Genomic DNA, 21308 nt, shown 5'->3' with positions numbered 1-21308 from the left:
TCCGGATACAACATACAGAAGGAACGCCCTGACTCACTCGCATTCACTTCCGTTGTCACCTGACTTTCAAGGTTACCATAGACGCAAACTGGAGGTGGCGGTAATAAAGTAGGCTTCTAAGACACGACACATCTCCTGAGCGACAACCTGTGGAAAACTTGATGGTCATTCATTACTGGCGGTAGCGCCAGATGAACACATCCACCCGATCTATTTAGTGGACACCCATATGTCATCATTCACATATATCTCCAGATCTATACATTTATTACCAGCCTTGCATTTGTTAGGAATAGATAAACCCCAAGGGACAGACAACAAAGACGTTCCCCAAACGTCCGCCCTTCAACACCTTACCCTCAGGAACCGGAAACTCAGTGGAAATGACCACCCTTTCCCGGCCAATAGGAAGAGCGACGCCCGAACCATCTGTTCCAAGGGAACACCGAGGCCAAAGCTTTGCCTGAAGTGAGGATAGAATATCACCCCTTCTTTCCAGAGGCACATTAGTTACCTCGAATGGGAAAAAGGTGTAGATTTTATAAGGACTGTAGAGCTGGATGTGCGAATGGAGTTATTTTTTGCAAAAACTTTCCTAACTGATAACTTCTCTAGGTCGCCAATCAATCACATCATTGTTATAGCAGCAACAGCATCAGATCTCGGAGTGGCCGGTGTGGATAGTTGCCGCAGCGTATATTGTAGGAGAGGCCATAGAGGATACTTACGGCAGTGGATATGCTCTGCCACGACACATCAGACTCTCGCCCTTCTTGACAAGCTTCAAAAGGAACCTGAAGACCCACCTCTTCAGACAAGCCTACAACCTGCCGTAACCCTCAGTCTGATTTATAACGCCGCACAACCAGCTCTACCCTCACCTACTGTATCCTCACCCATCCTTTGTAGACTATGAGCCCTCGCGGGCAGGGACCTCTCGCCTCCTATACCAGTCTGTGCCTTGTATTGTTTATGATTATTGTACTTGTCCCTATTATGTATACCCCTTTCACATGTAAAGCGCCAAGGAAGTGATGGCGCTATAATAATAATAATAAAAGCAGCTGGTGTGGGTAATTGCAGCAGATTTGATAGGCGCTGAAACACAGACAGGAATCAGCAACAGCATACCGCACAGTAACGGCAGTGGCAGCACAAGGGACCTGAGAACTAGCAACATATAGATCCTGTTGCTCAAGCACCTCTTTTAAAGGGAACCTGTCAGCAGAAATTTCGCCCAAAACCTAAAAGATTCCCCCTCTGCAGCTCCTGGGCTGTATTCTAGAAAGGTCCCTGTTATTATTGTGCCCCATGTGAGACCAAAATAAAGACTTTATAAAGTGGTACCTTTTTGTATTCAGATACTGTAAATGTGACACGGGGGCGGGCTTTCTGGCGTCCGTTATTCTGCCTCCTGGTCCTGTATGCCGCCCCAATCGCTCCTTTCCATAGCTGATGCACCGCCCACTGCTCCAGCCATCCCCGCGCATGCCCAGTGCCAGTCTCACGGGACTGAGCAGTGTGACCGCTGGTGACGTGTACGCAGGGAAGTGATTATGGGCGGGGCTGTGATTGTTATCAGCAAGTACCCGCCCATAATCTCGGGAGCGCGCAAACCTCACCAGCGGTCACACTGTGCTCAGGCTGGATGCTGGACTGTATGGGCTGCTTCCAGGGATGACGTCCCTTTTGTCACGTGATAGTATTTTGAACACGCCCCTATCACGTGACAAAAGGGACGTCATCCCTGGAAGCAGCCCATACAGTCTAGCATCCAGCCTGAGCACAGTGTGACCGCTGGTGAGGTTTGCGAGCTCACGAGATTATGGGCGGGTACTTGCTGATAACAATCACAGCCCCGCCCATAATCACTTCCCTGCGTACACGTCACCAGCGGTCACACTGCTCAGTCCCGTGAGACTGGCACTGGGCATGCGCGGGGAAGGCTGGAGCAGTGGGCGGTGCATCAGCTATGGAAAGGAGCGATGGGGGGCGGCATACAGGAATAACGGACGCCAGAAAGCCCGCCCCCGTGTCACATTTACAGTATCTGAATACAAAAAGGTACCACTTTATAAAGTCTTTATTTTGGTCTCACATGGGGCACAATAATAACAGGGACCTTTCTAGAATGCAGCCCAGGAGCTGCAGAGGGAGAATCTTTTAGGTTTTGGGCGAAATTTCTGCTGACAGGTTCCCTTTTAAGAGGAAGGTGCAATAATTGCATACTGGCCCTTTAGGCGTGGACACCGTAAGGGCAATCCCGGGAGCTCTGTATGGTGTGTGCAGGCCCCGGGAAACAGCAGCAGGGATCGTGGCTGGAGCAGACACCACTGGGTGGCCGAAAGGTGAGAGTGCCAACGTCCCCACAGTGGGGTGGGGGGGTGGGGGGCACAGGATAGCGCAGTGATGATGTTACGAGCTTTACACTGATTAATCAGGAGGTGGCAAAATTAAAAAAGAAATGTCCACAATGTGTAGTGCACCAATCTGAACAGTAACTTTCTCTGTCAGAGCAGTTTGTCTATAGTGGAGGATAGAGTTAATCTCATGGCAATCCTCCTTCTTCGCCTAGGGACAGAAGTTTCCTTGTTTGGCCTTCCGTTTGAACAATTTATGCAAGCATGATCTGGTTAACCACAATGTAAACAGCATAATTCAGTAAGGCAACAGGACCTTTTGACTGATAATCTTTTCGGACCAATTTCCATGGCTTTCGGTACAGCCATTCTGGGAGGAGATTTTGAAGTCGCTCTGAGATGTGGTTGAATGCTCTTAGTGAGAGAAACAAAATTAAAATTTTGTAGTTGTGATACCGTTTAATGGCCAACTAAAATAAAAATAAAATATTATAAAGCAAGCTTTCGAGACATCTCAGGTCTCTTCCTCAGGCATGGTATGACAAAATATCTGAAGAAACACAAATATATACACAAACCAGGGCAGAGGGATGCATAGTAAAAGGACATTTAAATAAACAAACACTGAGCTTGGAAAGTGAATCCTTAATTAGCTTTGACTAGTGATGTGAGTTTTATTGTCCCAATATCTATGTAGGATCAGAGGCATGGTGCCCTAGGTCTCTGGAGCTGACCTCTCAGATTTTGTAATGAGGCATAAATCCTCCTGAGAGGTTGAGTCCTGTGTCCACAGAGTTAAAGATTGTGATGAATTTGTATTCCCAGACCCTGCGATGGCTCTGTGATCTGAAGTTGCCTTTTAATATGACAACTTTCATGTGGTTTATGTTGTGTCCTGGAGCACAGAAATGTTTGGCCACAGGTAAATGGATTTTTTTTTGTCTGTAATTGTGTGGCGGTGAGATCTCACCCTTGCTCTCAGTCTCTGTCCTGTTTCTCCAACATAGAGGCCCCAATAGGACATATAGTGCACAGGATTAAGTAAACCACGTTGGAAGAGGAGCATGAAACTAACTCTGAGATGTGGAACTTGGGAATTTAGGAGTTTTTGTTTTTTTTTTTTACTTAGACTGTTTGTTAAAGCACAAGTCCACTCGGGTTGAAAGGAAATTCAAATCATCAAGGAAGAAAGGCAAATCTCCACCAGTAAGTTCTTTGATCCAACAAGATAGGTCAGCTATGAGGACAGCCAGAAGAGCATTATTGTTCCAGGCCAATTCAGCATAAAGGCACTCAGTCTATTGTTTTAGCATCAGTATGAAATCAGCGGCCGAATGAATCAGACCTGGTTTTTCAAACACTCTGTGGAAGGCAAACCGGATAGATGGTTGCGAATGCTTCATAGGATTGTCAAACTCCAAGTTGTACAGCCCACTCCAAAGCATCTCCTTTGAACAAAGGAAATATGTAGATAATTCATTTTGGACCAGTCAGAAAAATATTGCAGGAACATAATTCAGCGTGTGCAGTGCATTGATTCACAAGCAAGCCTTATGATTTAGTGTGAAAAACATCCATATGTAGGCAAATATTAAATCGTTTCCAAGCAAAATGTCGTGTAGAAATATTTGGTTGTGGTAGGTGTTGAGAAGCCAGTCATGAAACCGTCTGATGCAGTGCATCCATATGGGCTGGGAGAAATTTTGCACAGCCTGGACAAGCTTCCGTTTGTGGTAAGCAACTTACAAAATCAGTCAAGATACACTATCCCTATCACCAGGCAAAGGTGGTGTATTTATTGTACCATTGGAATCCATGGTCTTAGTTAGGCTCACCTAGTAAGATAGATTCACAAAGGTGCAGGTCAGGGATCCATGGACCCAGGGTTTTGACACAGTCTGCTGAAAAGGTTACATGGAAGAACGAGGACTTGGCCACACTAGAAACCACAGGGCCAAAGCGACAGACCTGTGGGAAATGGTAAGCCTTAAGGAGCACACAAAGGAAGGCAAAGGAACCAAAGGCATTTTCCAAGGATGAATGTGCAGTATGAACGGAGTCCAAAAACGTTCTTTATGATTACTGCAATCAATGAATTAATCCTGAAGTTTGCTATCAGAGGGTTAACTCTCATGACAGTATGCAGTCGTCACTGAAGAATTTTAAATGATTGCAAAGTAGTATTGGATGTTGGCGCACTCCAAACAGCACCTGAACACTCGAGTCGCAATAGTAAGATGTTGTCACACTAGGTATGGGAGAGTACCAAGCGAATGACGAAATGGAAGGGAAACCCTGCGTCTAGGGAAGGAGGAGACAGTGACCCCTGACCAAACCTACTGCTGGCCCCTGGGGTCCCTCACTGCCCTAGATAGATTCTGCACCTATGTGCCAAGCAGGATATATGACCCTAGAGCTGGGCCCTAGATTTGGATTGGGTGAGATGAGCTCTTCCTCAAACCCACTAAACCCTAAAGAAGGCACAGGGAGCACACACATGGGGAAAGAGCATGAACCACTTATCTCCAGATGTCTCATGAAGAAGTTCAGCAAAGAGCAGGAACGATCCTACAGATGAGTGCAAGCCACCTGCCTGCATCCAGAGCCTGTGAAGGAACTGAATATCACCAGCACAAGTCCAGTAAAAATGAGTGTATTTAAACCCAAGGGAAAATACAGATGATTAGCAGCTAAAGGAAAGAGGAGCTTCGCCTGGTCCTAAAGGGAAAAGTATGAAAACCCAGCAGACAAGACAATTCTGGCGCTGGACCCGGGTATTCCCATTGCCCTGATGCGGTGGCAATCAGGGTAATAAGAAGTTAATAGCAGCCCACAGCTGCCACTAAGCCCTAGATTAGTAATGGGAGACGTCAATGAGACCTCTCCATCACTAATCTGTAAGTGAAAGTAACTAAACACAAACACCCAAAAAATCCTTTATTTAAAATAAGACAAAAAAGTCCACTCTTTCACCCCCTTATTAACCCCAAAACACCCCTGCAGGTCTGACATAATCGAAAGCTTGCTATTTATTACCATCTTTTCAGTTAGCCACTGAGGACTCTGTTGTTTGTGGGTTTTTTTTTTTTTTTTAAACTATTTTTTTCTATCTACTGGCTAACATGATACAAAGATATATTTTAACTGTCGAAGGTAACATTCTCCTGCTGTGACTGACACATGATGTAACACGTATCCCATAACGTCCTCCCTTTCCTCCCTATCTATACACTTGCCGGAGGCAAAGTAGACCAGTGGAACCTGTGTTTGGTAGCACTAGTCCCTGAAAAGCTCTGGTAGTGGTTCTAACATTCTTAGCCTTGGTCTTTTTTTTCTTTTACATTACACCAATCACTGTGTGTAATAAATATATATATATATATATATATATATATATATATATATATACATATATATATGCACATACACACACACACACACACACACACACACCTCTGGCAAAAATTAAGAGACCACTGTTCCATTTTATAAAAATCTGCTTATCTACATGTCTGACAGCCATTCCATTCCAGTGTCAGTTGAATTCCAACCAGAGTACACCTCATTCTACTTAATGTTCTTCTGATTAGGTGATCACCTGAACCAAATCTTTTTTAAAGGGAACCTGTCACCACTTTTTTGGCCTATGAGCTGCGGCCACCACCACCGGGCTCTTATATACAGCATTCTAACACACTGTATATAAGAGCCCAGGCCGGGGGTATAAGATAATAAACACTTTTTATAATACTTACCGAACGGTCGCGCTGTGGGCTTTATGTGCATCTCCGTGGTCCGGTGCCGGCGCCTCCTCTGTCGGCCATCTTCATCCTTTTTCTGACGCCTGGGTGCATGATGCGGCTACGTCCTACACACTCGCCGGTCCTACGCAGGCGCACTACAATACTTTGATCTGCCCTGCTCAGGACCCGAATGCCGGCGCGTGTGAATGACGTCGGACCCATCATGCACCGCGCATAGAGAAGGAGAACAAAGATGGCCAAAAGAGGACTGGAGTATGGTAATCTTCTTTGGTGAGTCTAATTTTCATCTGTGCCCAACACCTGGTCATCTAATGGTTAGATGGAGACCTAGAGAGGCGTACAAGCCACAGTGTCTTGCACCCACTGTGAATTTTGGTGAAGGATTGACCTGGGGATGCTTCAGCAAGGCTGGAATTGGGCAGATTAAACTTTGCGAAGGACGTATGAATCAAGACTCATACAAGGTTATCCTGGAAAAACAGTTGCTTCCTTCTGCTCAGGCAATGTTCCCCCAACTCTGAGGACTGTTTTTTCCAGCAGGACAATGCGCCATGCCACACAGTTAGGTCAATCAATGTGCGGATGAAGGACCACCACATCAAAACCTTGTCATAGCCAGCCCAATCTCCAGACCTGAACCCCATAGAAAACCTCTGGAATGTAATCAAGAGGAAGATGGATAGTCACAAGCCATCAAACAAAGAACTGCTTACATTTTTGCGCCAGGAGGGGCATTAGGTCACCCAAAAGCAGTGTAAAGACTGGTGGAAAGCAGCCAAGATGCATGAAAGCTGTCATTAAGAATCATGGTTATTCCACAAAATATTGATTTCTGACTCTTCCTGAGGTAAAACATTATTAGTTTTGTTGTTTCTAAATGATTATGAACTTGTTTTCTTTGCATCATTTGAGGTGTGAAAGCAATGTGCATTGTTTTGTTATTTTGACCATTTTTCATTTTCAGAAAATAAATATATGTATTGTTTGGAAATTCGGAGACTGTCAGTAGTTTATAGAATAAAAGAACAATTTACATTTTTACTCAAAAATATAAAGAGAAAAATCAGAAAAACTGACAATTCTGCAGTGGTCTCTTAATTTTTGCCAGAGCTGTAATATATGTATACTAGAAGGTGGCCCGATTCTAACGTATCGGGTGGTCTAGGATGTGTATGTAGGTTAGCAGATTCAATAATAAGGTAATGAATGGACTGGATGGGTTCGGTTTAATTTAGTATTCTTATAATTGTTTATTGGTTTTAAAATGACAAACAACAGAAGGAACAGTTTTAATAGATGAGTCTAAAGTGTAATGATGTCCATGGCTTGTAATGAAAGAAGGCCATGAACAGTGTAAAGTTAAGTAAAAATATGCTGGTGCTGTGATGTTTCCCCATCGTGGTGCAGCCCCCATCCTGACATGTGCCCCCATCCTGCGGGGTAATGTGTGCGGGGGGCGGAGTGCGAGGAGGGGAGCCAAGCCGGGCCATGGCGCTCAAGACGTCAGTGCCGGGGACTGCATGGCTGGGGACAGGTGACTATCCAGGTGTGTGTGTGTTCATTGCATACATGCAAAGGGTGGAGTGCGGTGGGGCGGAGTGTGGGGGGTGGAGCCAAGCGGAGCCATGGCACTTAGGACGTCAGTGCTGGGGACTGCATGACTGGGGACAGGTGACTATTCGTGTGTATGTGTGTGTGTGTGGTGTATACATGCGGGGGGCGGAGTGCGGGGGGTGGAGCCAAGCGGAGCCATGGCACTTAGGACGTCATTGCTGGGGACTGCATTGCTGGGGACAGGTGACTATTCGTGTGTGTTCAGTGTATACATGCGGAGTGCGGGGGGTGGAGCCAAGCGGGGCCATGGCGCTCAGGACGTCAGTGCTGGGGACTGCATGGCTGGGGACAGGTGACTATTCATGTGTGTGTTCAGTGTATACATGCGGGGGATGGAGCCGAGTGCGGTAATGTGTGCGGGGGGCGGAGGCGAGCGGTGGTTATGTGTCGGCTGGGTTGCCGGTGTGGGCTTCCGGGGTTGCAGCACTCATCGGGGAGTCGGGGCTCCGTGTGGGTGCGGGGAAAAGTGTCGGGCGTCTTCCTGTCGGCCCGTAGTTCGGGCTGTTCAGTTAGCTGAGCCGTTGGTCGCAGGCTCTTTAGAGCGCGGTGTGGCGACGGTTGTCACTGTAATGACGTCATTTTGAAGCAAGACAGACAGAATAAGGCAATTATATATATAGATGTATGTATATATTATTGACTATGAGTATACAGCTTCTAAGAAAATCTGTGTCTCCATGGTTACTACAAATAAACCTTGTGTAGTTTATTCTGCACTCACGTGTTACTATCTTCTGTCTATTGCCTGTAAGAAGAGGGGCAAGAGGCATAAAACTAGTCTGAGGATCCACATTGGTTCGCACACGAGCTGTGTACTAAAGGGCTACGTGGAAATACCGCTATATAACGGGAGGAAATATGGCTGTATCTGCCCTGCAGTCACTATAGTGTACGTATGGTCCCATTTACAGGCACTTTTTATACCAGCAAAACCGTGATGGCTTTCAAGATGAGGTCACAAAGCAGCTGGTGGGAAGCATCGTGATCACCAGATACAATAACCGGACGTACCGCATCGACGATATCGAGTGGAACAAATCCCCTAATGATGTCTTCACTATGTCAGATGGGACAAATATTAGTTTCGTAGACTACTACAGGTGAGTTATTATGTCTGTGACCCACATGATACTGGTGAGAACGGGCACAGACTTAGAGAACACATGATCAGCTGCCCAGAAGTAAACCGAGGCCGGGCCGGCGGTGGCCTGATGGGGTGAGCATTGCGTATTTAATTCATATAGCATATTTTCTGCCTCTTGAAGAAAGAAAAATGTATATTCGGTACCGTTAATGCTAATGGTGTAATCTGTCTTTTGCCACTAGATGGCCCCATACTGCATGTTACACAGACACTGCGTGTTCGTATATCATCTCACTAAAACCACATCATCTATATTTAATAGTGTAGTACGGAAACTGCATGATATCCTTGTGCTACGCACTGATAACTTGACACATCACAGGTCTTTTACCTGCACATACATTGGGTACGGAAAATATTCAGACCCCTTTAAATTTTTCTCACTAATGTACACTCTGCACCCATCTTGACAGAAAAAAAACTGAAATGTAGAAATTTTTGCAAGTTTATTAAACAAGAAAAACTGAAATATCCCATGGTCATAAGTATTCAGACCTTTTGCTCAGACACTCATATTTAAGTCACATACTGTCCATTTCCTTGTGATCCTCCTTGAGATGGTTCTACTCCTTCATTGGAGTCCAGCTGTGTTTAATTAAACTGATAGGACTTGATTTGGAAAGGCGCACACCTGTCTATATAAGACCTCACAGCTCACAGTGCAGGTCAGACCAACTGAGAATTATGAGGTCAAAGGAACTGTCCAAGGAGCTCAGAGACAGAATTGTGGCAAGGCACAGATCTGGCCAAGGTTACAAAAGCATTTCTGCAGTACTCAAGGTTCCTAAGAGCACAGTGGCCTCCATAATCCTTAAATGGAAGACGTTTGGGACCACCAGAACTCTTCCTAGACCTGTCCGTCCAGCCAAACTGAGCAATCGTGGGAGAAGAGCCTTGGTGAGAGAGGTAAAGAAGAACCCCAAGATCATTGTGGCTGAGCTCCAGAGTTACAGTAAGGAGATGGGAGAAAGTTACACAAAGTCAACTATCACTGCAGTCCTCCACCAGCTGGGCCTTTATGGCAGAGTGGCCCGCCGGAAGCCTCTCCTCAGTGCAAGACATGAAAGCCCGCATAGAGTTTGCAAAAAAAAAAACACATGAAGGTCTCCCAGACTATGAGAAATAAGATTCTCTGGTCTGATGAGACGAAGATAGAACTTTGTAGTGATAATTCTAAGCGGTATGTGTGGAGAAAACCAGGCACTGCTCATCACCTGCCCAATACAATCCCAACAGTGAAACATGGTGGGGGCAGCATCATGCTATGGAGGTGTTTTTCAGCTGCAGGGACAGGACAACTGGTTGCAATTGAAGTAAAGATGAATGTAGCCAAGTACAGAGTTATCCTGGAAGAAAACCTCTTGCTGAGTGCTCTGGGTCTCAGACTTGGCTGAAGAATCACCTTCCAACAAGACAATGACCCTGAGCACACAGCTAAAATACCAAAGGAGTGGCTTCAGAACAACTCTGTGACCATTCTTGACTGGCCCAGCCAGAGCCCTGACCTAAACCCAATTGAGCATCTCTGGAGAGATCTGAAAATGTCTGTCCACCAACGTTCACCATCCAACCTGACGGAACAGGAGAGGATCTGCAAGGAAGAATGGCAGAGGATCCCCAAATCCAGGTGTGAAAAACTTGTTGCATCATTCCCAAGAAGACTCGTGGCTGTACTAGCTCAAAAGGGCCTTCTACTCAATACTGAGCAAAGAGGCTGAATACTTATGACCATGTGATATTTCAGTTTTTCTTGTTCAATAAATTTGCAAAAATTTTTACATTTCTCTTTTTTTTTTTCCTGACCAGATGGGGGATGGGGTGCAGAGTGTACATTTAATGAGAAAAAAATGAACTTTTTTGAATTTACCAAATGGTTGCAATGAAAGAGTGAAAAATGTAAAGGGTTCTGAATACTTTCCGTACCTACTGTATCACAAACCCAAGGTAAATGGAAAGTTTCCTTCCCATTTGCATGTTACATTACTGTGGTAAGTGACCTATAGATAGGGAGGGCAGGGGATCCCAAAGAGAATGTATTCCTTTCTTACTGGTGACTGCATTGTAAACAATGATCTTGATAATAGTGCAAGATGTAAGAAAATATACATAAAATGAGAAGAATAAAAATTAAGATGAAAAAATATTAATGTTGCATCACTTCGCATGCATCAGGTTCACACCTCTGCATAGGTGTCAGGCAATAGGTTTTCCGTTTTGAGAAAACCTCTGTCTCCCGGCTGCAATTTGTTTTAATAGGACAAGCGGCTCTTTACTCTCTCCACTCCCCGGGTCCATGCCCGAGTCTCACTGCAGCTCCACCCTTCACAATGCAGAATACCGAAAGGTGACATTTTTGGCCCTTAGGGGTACTTCTCACATATCGAGATCGCTGCTGAGTCACGGTTTTTGTGACGTACCAGTGACCTCATTAGCGATCTCGCTGTGTGTGACACTGAGCAGCGATCTGGCCCCTGCTGTGAAATCGCTGATCGTTACACACAGCTCTGGTTAATTTTTTGCTCATTGCTCTCCCGCTGTGAAGCACACATCGCTGTGTTTGACAGCGAGAGAGCAACGATCTGAATGTGCAGGGAGCCGGCTTCTGCGGACACTGGTAACCAAGGTACACATCGGGTAACCAAGCAAAGGCTTTTCTTGGTTACCAGATATTTACCTTGGTTACCAGCGTCCGCAGCTTCTAGAAGCTGGCTCCCTGCACACGTAGCCAAGGTACACATCGGGTAACTAAGTGAAACGCTTTGCTTGGTTACCCGATATTTACCTTGGTTACTAGCGTACGCCGCTCTCAGGCTGCCAGTGCCGACTCCCTGCTCCCTGCACACGTAGCCAGAGTACACATTGGGTAAGTAAGCGAAGCGCTTTGATTAGTAACCCGATGTTTACCCTGGCTACGAGTGTAGGGAGCCAGCGAAAAGCGGTGTGCGCTGGTAACCAGTGTAAATATCGGGTAACCAAGCAAAGCATTTTGCTTAGTTACCCGATATTTACCTTGGTTACTAAGTGCAGCATCGTTTCTACGAGTCGCTGGTCACTAGTCGCTGGTGAGATCTGCCTGATTGACAGCTCATCAGCGACCATGTAGCGACGCAGCAGCGATCCTGACCAGGTCATATCATGGTCGGAATCGCTGGTACGTCGTTTAGTGAGACTGTACCCTTAGTTCCCCAGTAACAATCATGTGTAATGTGTTTCTGCATTAGTCCGGTGTGTGGTCTCGCTGCGCTCATCATGTGTGTATCCTCTTGCAGTAAGAATTACGGCATTACAGTGAAAGAGGTGGACCAGCCGCTCCTAGTTCACAGGCCCAAGGAGAGGAAAGATGCTCGTACCAAGGTGACGGCGGTGTCTGTGTGTCGGGGTGAGGGTGGACACTGATTTACCTTTCTTTCTGAATCCGTCCATGTTGCTGGTTTCATTTCAGATGCCGGGCATGGTCCTCCTCCTGCCAGAACTTTCCTACATGACTGGCATTCCGGACAAAATGAGGAAAGACTTTAGAGCCATGAAGGTAATAGTACAATGTCTGATGAGGAGGGCAGTGCTTATAGATGTATATTGGTCATCTCATCTCAACTTATTGAAACAGTCGACTACTGATACCTTGATGATGAGCTGTTCTCATCCGAGGAAATCAACAGGCGGCCAAATATCCTACTGCAGCAACTTGCTGCTTTAGCTGATAGAAGGAAGTCCCAGCTCTACTCACATCCCGAGACCCAGTAAAGGAATTTTAACTGTTCAACTTGATTTTGACACAAACCCTTCCACAAGAATCGAGCTTCCCCTGCAAACGTGCTTTATTGGGGGGCAAGCCTTGGCAGCAGGCATTCGGGTCTGCCTGAGCAAGAGACCCCCTTGTGTGATGCCTGTTTGTACTTTGGCACCAGCAGAAACTTTCTAAGCACTTTGGCTACTTGGTTCTGGGGAATTACTCATTATATTATAATTATAAATGAAAATTGAAAAAGTGCTGCTGGATTTCTATAAATGTTACTCTTTTATTTAAAGGGAATTTGTCACCACATTTTTTACTCCCCCATCTGAGAGCAGCATAATGTAGGGGCAGAGACCCTGATTCCAGCGATGTGTCACTTACTGAGCTGTTTGCTGTCATTTTGATAAAATCAATGTTTTGTCTGCTGCATAGCTACAAGTTGTACAGAGCTCATGAATTTGCTGGACTACCTGCAGCACATCAAGTAGTCCTGTAATGATAATCTCCTGCTGATTTAAACTTTTTTTTTTTTTTTAAGCTACACTAAGCAGCCCACTAAGTATCACATCGCTAGAATCAGGATCTCCGTCTCTACATTATGCTGCTCTCAGTTTAAGTAGCAAAATCCTAGTGACAGATTCCCTTTAATTTTCAGTAAAACTCCATATGCATGTAAGGGGTACTTTTCACATAGTGAAATCGCTAGCGAGATCGCTGCTGAGTCACGGTTTTTGTGACGCACCAGTGACCTCATTAGCGATCTCGCTGTGTGTGACACTGAGCAGCGATCTGGCCACTGCTGCTCGTTACACACAGTGCTGGGTCATTTTTTGGACGTTGCTCTCCCGCTGTGAAGCACACATCTCTGTGTGTGACCGCGAGAGAGCAACAATCTGAATGTGCAAGAAGCAGGGAGCCGGCTTCTGGCAGCCTGCGGTAAGCTGTAACCAAAGTAAATATCGGGTAACCAAGCGAAGTGCTTTGCTTGGTTACCCGATATTTACCTTAGTTACCAAGCGCAGCATCGCTTCCACGCGTCGCTGGGGGCTGGTCACTTGTCGCTGGTGAGATCTGCCTGATTGACAGCTCACCAGCGACCATGTAGCGACGCAGCAGCGATCCCTGCCAGGTCAGAACGCTGCTGGGATCGCTGGAGCATCGCTAAAGTGTGACGGTACCCTTAAGCAAAAGGGGGAACAAATGAGACGTTTCACAACCATTAAAGGGAACCTGTCAGGTCCTCTATTAACCCAGAACCATGAGCAGATCTGGGTGTATATTGCTAATCCCTGCCTAACCGTCCCTGTATCTAGTAGCACAGATAAAGAGATCTTTAGAAAAGGTATTTCTTTGTCGCTCCATTGGGAGACCCAAACAATTGGGTGTATAGCTTCTGCCTCCGGAGGCCACACAAAGTATTACACTTTAAAAAGTGTAACCCCTCCCCTCTGCCTATACACCCTCCCGTGCATCACGGGCTCCTCAGTTTTATGCTTTGTGTGGAAGGAGGCACACATCCACTCATGCATTCTCATATTAGTTATATATCGGTTGGAAGAAAAGTGGGCCCTCACGGGGCCCCCGGCATGTTCCCTTCTCACCCCACTACGTCGGCGGTGCTGTTAAGGTTGAGGTACCCATTGCGGGTACAAAGGCCGGAGCCTCATGCCGTCTCCTTCACCATCCCTTAGCGGCTCTGGGAGAAGTGGGATCCTGACCGGTCATCCATTTACTGGGACCGTGCTCCCTCCGCAGCCCCTGTGGGAATCTGCCGGACAGGAGTCTATTCATCCTCAGGGACCGGGCCCTGCATCTCTAAGGTACTCTGTGTCCCCATGGGGACTGTGCAGGGAGCGCCTTCTTCCCGGACGCTGCAGCAGCTGCTGATTTGAGAAGACCGGCGGACGTCCGCGCCGACCGCGCCTGCTTGTCGGCCGTGGTCTTAAATTTAGTCCCTGGCTTCATCGCGGCCTAGTAGCAAAAATCCCGCCCCCGGGCCTGCCTGTCAGGGGTAAGGGCGGGACTGCCGACCTGACGTCGGATGTGAGGGCCGGAGCATCCTGTATGTTTCCTCCCCCCTCACTGATCACTGTGGGGACCCCAGATTCCCGCACTTTCCTAGCGCTGCCCACGGCTCCACTCCTCCCCTGAGAGCTCCGGCAGCCATTTTTTTGGCATTCTGCCGGTGGAGGATTATCAGGAAAGAGCTCTGCAGCTCTGGGAGACCTAAGGCAGGGAATCTGGAGGACACACACTCCGCTTTTTAGCAGTCGGAAAGCCACACCGGTCACCGTATTTATTTATTTATTTATATATATATATATATATATAATTTCTGTTCGGTCGGGCTGTATACCCTTTCCCATATACCCTCAGTGATCACTCTCCTAGGAGACAACAGCATGTCGTCCACAAGGAGCAAAGGTGCTAAGGCACAGGTTTTTTTTGCGGCCTGTACCTCTTGTGGGGCTCTGTTACCTGCGGGTTCCACCTACCCTCACTGTGAGCAATGCTCGACCCCTGTTTCGCTTGCTCAGCCGGAGCCTCGGTCACTAGTGGGCCCCTCGGCTCATGTAGACCCCCCTGCTCCCCCTGTCCAGGCGGCAGGGACAGAGTTCGCCTCTTTCTTTGTCGCTCCATTGGGAGACCCAGACAATTGGGTGTATAGCTATGCCTCCGGAGGCCACACAAAGTATTACACTAAAAGTGTAAAGCCCCTCCCCTTCTGCCTATACACCCCCCGTGCTCACGGGCTCCTCAGTTTTTTATGCTTTGTGCGAAGGAGGCAGACATCCACGCATAGCTCCACAGCTTGGTCGGCAGCAGCTGCTGACCAGGTCGGATGGAAGAAAAGAGGGCCCATAACAGGGCCCCCAGCATGCTCCCTTCTCACCCCACTTTGTCGGCGGTGTTGTTAAGGTTGAGGTACCCATTGCGGGTACACAGGCAGGAGCCACATGCTGTTTTCCTTCCCCATCCCTTAGGGCTCTGGGTGAAGTGGGATCCAGAACCGGTCTCTAGGCACTGGGACCGTGCTCCCTCCGCAGCCCCTGGGAATCTGCAGGATAGGAGCTGAGTATCGTCAGGGACAAGGCCCTGCTACTATGAGGTACTCTGTGTCCCCGTGGGGACCGCGCATGGAGCGCTGGTGCCAGACACATTACAGCACTGCTGGGTGTGTTAGTGCGCCGGACATGGAGCGCTTGTGCCAGACACTTTCCAGCACGGCTGGGTGTGTTAGTGCGCCGGACATGCAGCGCCTGTGCCAGACACTTTCCAGCGCTGCTGGGTGTGTTAGTGCGCCGGACATGGAGCGCTTGTGCCAGACACTTTCCAGCACGGCTGGGCGTGTTAGTGCGCCGGACATGGAGCGCTTGTGCCAGAGACTTTCCAGCACTGCTGGGTGTGTTTGTGCGCCGGGGGACTACCGCGCGGCCGCGCTTATTGCCGGCCGCGCTTATAACTTTAGTCCCCGGCTTCTGCGGCCTAGTGTCGTTTATTCCCGCCCACAGGCCTGCCAGTCAGGGAAGGGGCGGGACGCTGCACGGATCATCAGCGGAGGGCTGGAGCATACATTAGTATCCTCCTCCCCCCTCACTCAGTACAGTGGGGCACTGGATTCCCGCACTTTTCTTGGGCACGCCCACGATCTCCTCCTCCACACAGAACGCCGGCAGCCATTCCTGTCAGCGATTCAGACGCTGGAGAGGAGAGACAACACAGGGAGACCCAGGCAGGGAATCCGGTGACCACACAACTGCTTTGAGCGGTCGGTAAGCAGCACCTATGGTGCTGGCCCCACTGAGTACCGAAGTGTATATATATATATATATATAGGCTTATAGGCTATACATTGCACTGTACGGTCGCTCTGTTGATTTTTGGCTATATACCCTCCTGGTTGTTCTCAGAGGAGACAACATGTCATCTGCAAAAAGCAAGGGTGCCAAAGCACAGGCGTACTTTGCAACTTGTACCTCATGTACAGCTGTACTACCGGCAGGTTCCACTGACCCTCATTGTCTGCAATGCTCGGCCCCTGTGGCACTTACTCAGCCGGAGCCTCTGCGACTGGCGGCCCAGGTGGATCCACCTGCTACCACTGTCCAGGTGACAGGGACGGAGTTTGCAGCCTTTGCTGACAAACTGTCTGAGACTATGGATAAATGGTCTGCTAAAATACTGGAAGCATTGCAGTCCAGACCGGTGATTCAGGCCCCGGGCTCTATCCAATCCTTGACCCCTGGTCCCCCTCATTTGGAACAGCAAAGTGCCCCTGGGGTATCCCATAGGTCCCAGGGTGAGGTCTCTGACACGGACCGCAGTCCCAGGCCGACCAAGCGGGGTCGCTGGGAAATTCCCTCCACCTCATCACACTGTTCAGGGTCCCAGCAGGGGGACTCTCTGGAGGATGAAGCAGAGGTATCAGATCAGGATTCTGATCCTGAAGCCGCTCTCAACCTAGATACGCCTGAAGGTGACGCAGTAGTGAATGACCTTATAGCGACCATCAATCAGGTGTTGGATATTTCTCCCCCAGCTCCTACAATTGAGGAGTCTGCTTCTCAGGAGAAATTCCGTTTCAGGTTTCCAAAGCGTACATTAAATATGTTTCTGGATCACTCTGACTTCAGAGAGGCAATCCAGAAAAACCGAGACTGTCCAGACAAGCGTTTTTCCAAGCGTCTTAAGGACACACGTTATCCCTTCCCCCCCGAGGTTGTCAAGGGCTGGACTCAGTGTCCTAAGGTGGATCCTCCAATCTCCAGACTGGCGGCTAGATCCATAGTTGCAGTGGAAGATGGGGCTTCACTCAAAGATGCCACTGACAGACAGATGGAACTATGGTTGAAATCCATCTATGAAGCTATAGGCGCGTCTTTTGCCCCAGCATTCGCTGCCGTATGGGTACTCCAAGCTATCTCAGCTTGTCAGGTGCAGATTAATGCAGTAACACGTACATCTACCCCGCAAGTGGTGTCCTTAACCAATCAGGCGTCGGCGTTTGCGTCCTACGCCATTAATGCTATCCTGGACTCTGCGAGCCGTACGGCGGTGGCATCCGCCAACTCTGTGGTACTCCGCAGGGCCATGTGGCTACGTGAATGGAAGGCAGACTCTGCTTCCAAAAAGTTCTTAACCGGTTTGCCATTGGCTGGCGACCGCTTGTTTGGTGAGCGATTGGATGAAATCATTAAACAATCCAAGGGAAAGGATTCATCCTTACCCCAGTCCAAACCAAACAGACCTCAACCACGGAAGGTACAATCGAGGTTTCGGTCCTTTCGGACCGCGGGCAGATCTCAATTTTCCTCGTCCAAAAGGCTTCAGAAAGATCAGAGGAACTCCGATGCATGGCGGTCTAAGTCACGTCCTAAGAAGACCGCCGGAGGAACCGCTCCCAAAGCGGCCTCCGCATGACTTTCGGCCTCCTCAAACCGCATCCTCGGTCGGTGGCAGGCTCTCCCGCTTTTGCGACGCCTGGCTGCCACAAATAAAAGACCGATGGGTGAGAGACATTCTATCTCACGGTTACAGGATAGAGTTCAACTCTCGTCTTCCGACTCGTTTCTTCAGAACATCTCCACCCCCCGACAGAGCCGAGGCTCTTATGCAGGCGGTGGGCACCCTGAAGGAGGAAGGAGTGGTGATCCCGGTTCCTCTTCAGCAACGGGGTCACGGTTTTTACTCCAACTTGTTCGTGGTGCCAAAAAAGGACGGATCCTTCCGTCCCGTTCTGGACCTAAAGCTGCTCAACAAGCATGTGAAAACCAGGCGGTTCCGGATGGAATCGCTCCGCTCTGTCATCGCCTCAATGTCCCAAGGAGATTTCCTGGCATCAATAGACATCAAAGATGCTTATCTCCACGTACCGATTGCACCAGAGCATCAGCGCTTCCTGCGCTTCGCCATAGGGGACGAACACCTTCAGTTCGTGGCACTACCTTTTGGCCTGGCAACAGCCCCACGGGTCTTCACCAAGGTCATAGCAACAGTGGTGGCAATCCTACACTCTCAGGGACACTCGGTGATCCCTTACTTAGACGATCTACTTGTCAAGGCACCCTCTCAAGGGGCATGCCAACACAGCCTGAACATTGCTCTGGAAACTCTCCAGAGTTTCGGGTGGATCATCAATTTTCCAAAGTCAAATCTGACACCGGCCCAATCACTGACATATCTTGGCATGGAGTTTCATACTCTCTCAGCGATAGTGAAGCTTCCGCTGAACAAACAGCGTTCACTACAGACAGGGGTGCAATCTCTCCTTCATGGTCAGTCACACCCCCTGAGGCCCCTCATGCACTTCCTGGGGAAGATGGTGGCAGCAATGGAGGCAGTTCCTTTTGCGCAGTTTCATCTGCGGCCACTTCAATGGGACATTCTCCGCAAATGGGACAGGAAGTCGACGTCCCTCGACAGGAACGTCTCCCTTTCTCGGGCAGCCAAAGCTTCCCTTCAGTGGTGGCTTCTTCCCACTTCTCTGTCGGAGGGGAAATCCTTCCTGCCCCCATCCTGGGCTGTGGTCACGACGGACGCGAGCCTGTCAGGGTGGGGAGCGGTCTTTCTCCACCACAGGGCTCAGGGGACTTGGACTCAGACAGAGTCCTCCCTTCAGATCAATGTTCTGGAGATAAGGGCAGTGTATCTTGCCCTAAAAGCGTTCCAGCCGTGACTGGAAGGCAAACAGATCCGAATTCAGTCGGACAACTCCACAGCGGTGGCATACATCAACCACCAAGGCGGGACACGCAGTCGGCAAGCCTTCCAGGAAGTTCGGCGGATTCTGCAGTGGGTGGAAGCCACAGCCTCGACCATATCCGCAGTTCACATCCCGGGCGTAGAAAACTGGGAAGCAGACTTTCTCAGTCGCCAGGGCATGGATGCAGGGGAATGGTCCCTTCACCCGGACGTGTTTCAGGAGATCTGTTGCCGCTGGGGCATGCCGGATGTCGACCTAATGGCGTCCCGGCACAACAACAAAGTCCCGACGTTCATGGCACGGTCTCAAGATCACAGAGCTCTGGCGGCAGACGCCTTAGTTCAGGATTGGTCGCAGTTTCAACTCCCTTATGTGTTTCCTCCTCTGGCACTGTTGCCCAGAGTGTTACGCAAGATCAGGGCCGACTGCCGCCGCGCCATCCTCGTCGCTCCAGACTGGCCGAGGAGGTCGTGGTACCCGGATCTGTGGCATCTCACGGTCGGCCAACCGTGGGTACTACCAGACCGACCAGACTTGCTGTCTCAAGGGCCGTTTTTCCATCTGAATTCTGCGGCCCTGAACCTGACTGTGTGGCCATTGAGTCCTGGATCCTAGCGTCTTCAGGATTATCTCAAGAGGTCATTGCCACCATGAGACAGGCTAGGAAACCAACGTCCGCCAAGATCTACCACAGGACGTGGAAAATATTCCTGTCGTGGTGCTCTGCTCAGGGTGTTTCTCCCTGGCCGTTTACCTTGCCCACTTTTCTGTCCTTCCTTCAATCCGGATTAGAAAAGGGTTTGTCACTAGGCTCCCTTAAGGGACAAGTCTCTGCGCTCTCTGTGTTTTTTCAGAAGCGCCTAGCCAGACTTCCACAGGTTCGCACGTTCCTGCAGGGGGTTTGTCACATCGTACCTCCTTACAAGCGTCCGTTAGAACCCTGGGATCTGAACAGGGTGCTGATGGTTCTTCAGAAACCACCGTTCGAGCCAATGAGGGATATCTCTCTCTCACGCCTTTCGCAGAAAATGGTTTTCCTAGTAGCAGTCACTTCGCTTCGGAGAGTGTCTGAGCTAGCAGCGCTGTCATGCAAAGCCCCCTTCCTGGTGTTTCACCAGGACAAGGTGGTGCTGCGTCCGGTTCCGGAATTTCTCCCTAAGGTGGTATCCCCCTTTCATCTTAATCAGGATATCTCCTTACCCTCTTTTTGTCCTCATCCAGTTCACCAATGTGAAAAGGATTTGCACTTGTTAGATCTGGTGAGAGCACTCAGATTCTACATTTCTCGTACGGCGCCCCTGCGCCGCTCGGATGCACTCTTTGTCCTTGTTGCTGGCCAGCGTAAAGGGACACAAGCTTCCAAGTCAACCCTGGCTCGGTGGATCAAGGAACCAATTCTCGAGGCTTATCGTTCCTCCGGGCTTCCGGTTCCCTCAGGGCTGAAGGCCCATTCTACCAGGGCCGTGGGAGCGTCCTGGGCTTTGCGGCACCAGGCTACGGCTCAGCAGGTGTGTCAGGCAGCTACCTGGTCGAGCCTGCACACTTTCACGAAACACTATCAGGTGCATACCTATGCTTCGGCAGATGCCAGCCTAGGTAGGCGAGTCCTTCAGGCGACGGTTGCCCACCTGTAAGACGGAGCCGGTTACGGCTCTATTATGAGGTATTATTTACCCACCCAGGGACTGCTTTTGGACGTCCCAATTGTCTGGGTCTCCCAATGGAGCGTCAAAGAAGAAGGAAATTTTGTTTACTTACCGTAAATTCCTTTTCTTCTAGCTCCAATTGGGAGACCCAGCACCCGCCCCTGTTTTTTGTGTACACATGTTGTTCATGTTGAATGGTTTCAGTTCTCCGATATTCCTTCGGATTGAAGTTACTTTAAACCAATTATAATTTTTTCCTCCTTCTTGCTTTTGCACCAAAACTGAGGAGCCCGTGAGCACGGGGCGTGTATAGGCAGAAGGGGAGGGGCTTTACACTTTTA

At 48.9% G+C, this 21308-nt stretch overlaps 1 protein-coding gene across 1 annotated transcript in view; it reads left to right on the top strand.

Moving 5' to 3' along the window:
* Nucleotides 1-21308, top strand: part of PIWIL2 (piwi like RNA-mediated gene silencing 2) — a 376860-nt gene that overhangs the window by 218395 nt on the left and 137157 nt on the right. The window contains exons 12-14 of the mRNA XM_075346446.1: nucleotides 8650-8838; nucleotides 12152-12236; nucleotides 12325-12411. Coding sequence (XP_075202561.1) covers nucleotides 8650-8838; nucleotides 12152-12236; nucleotides 12325-12411 — 361 coding nt within the window. The remainder of the gene's footprint in view (nucleotides 1-8649; nucleotides 8839-12151; nucleotides 12237-12324; nucleotides 12412-21308) is intronic.

The sequence above is a fragment of the Anomaloglossus baeobatrachus genome, chromosome 4 (assembly GCF_048569485.1).
Source record: "Anomaloglossus baeobatrachus isolate aAnoBae1 chromosome 4, aAnoBae1.hap1, whole genome shotgun sequence".
Lineage (NCBI taxonomy): Eukaryota > Metazoa > Chordata > Amphibia > Anura > Aromobatidae > Anomaloglossus > Anomaloglossus baeobatrachus.
Note: the sequence above shows the minus strand (reverse complement) of the source record. Positions and strands in the feature narration are given on the sequence as shown.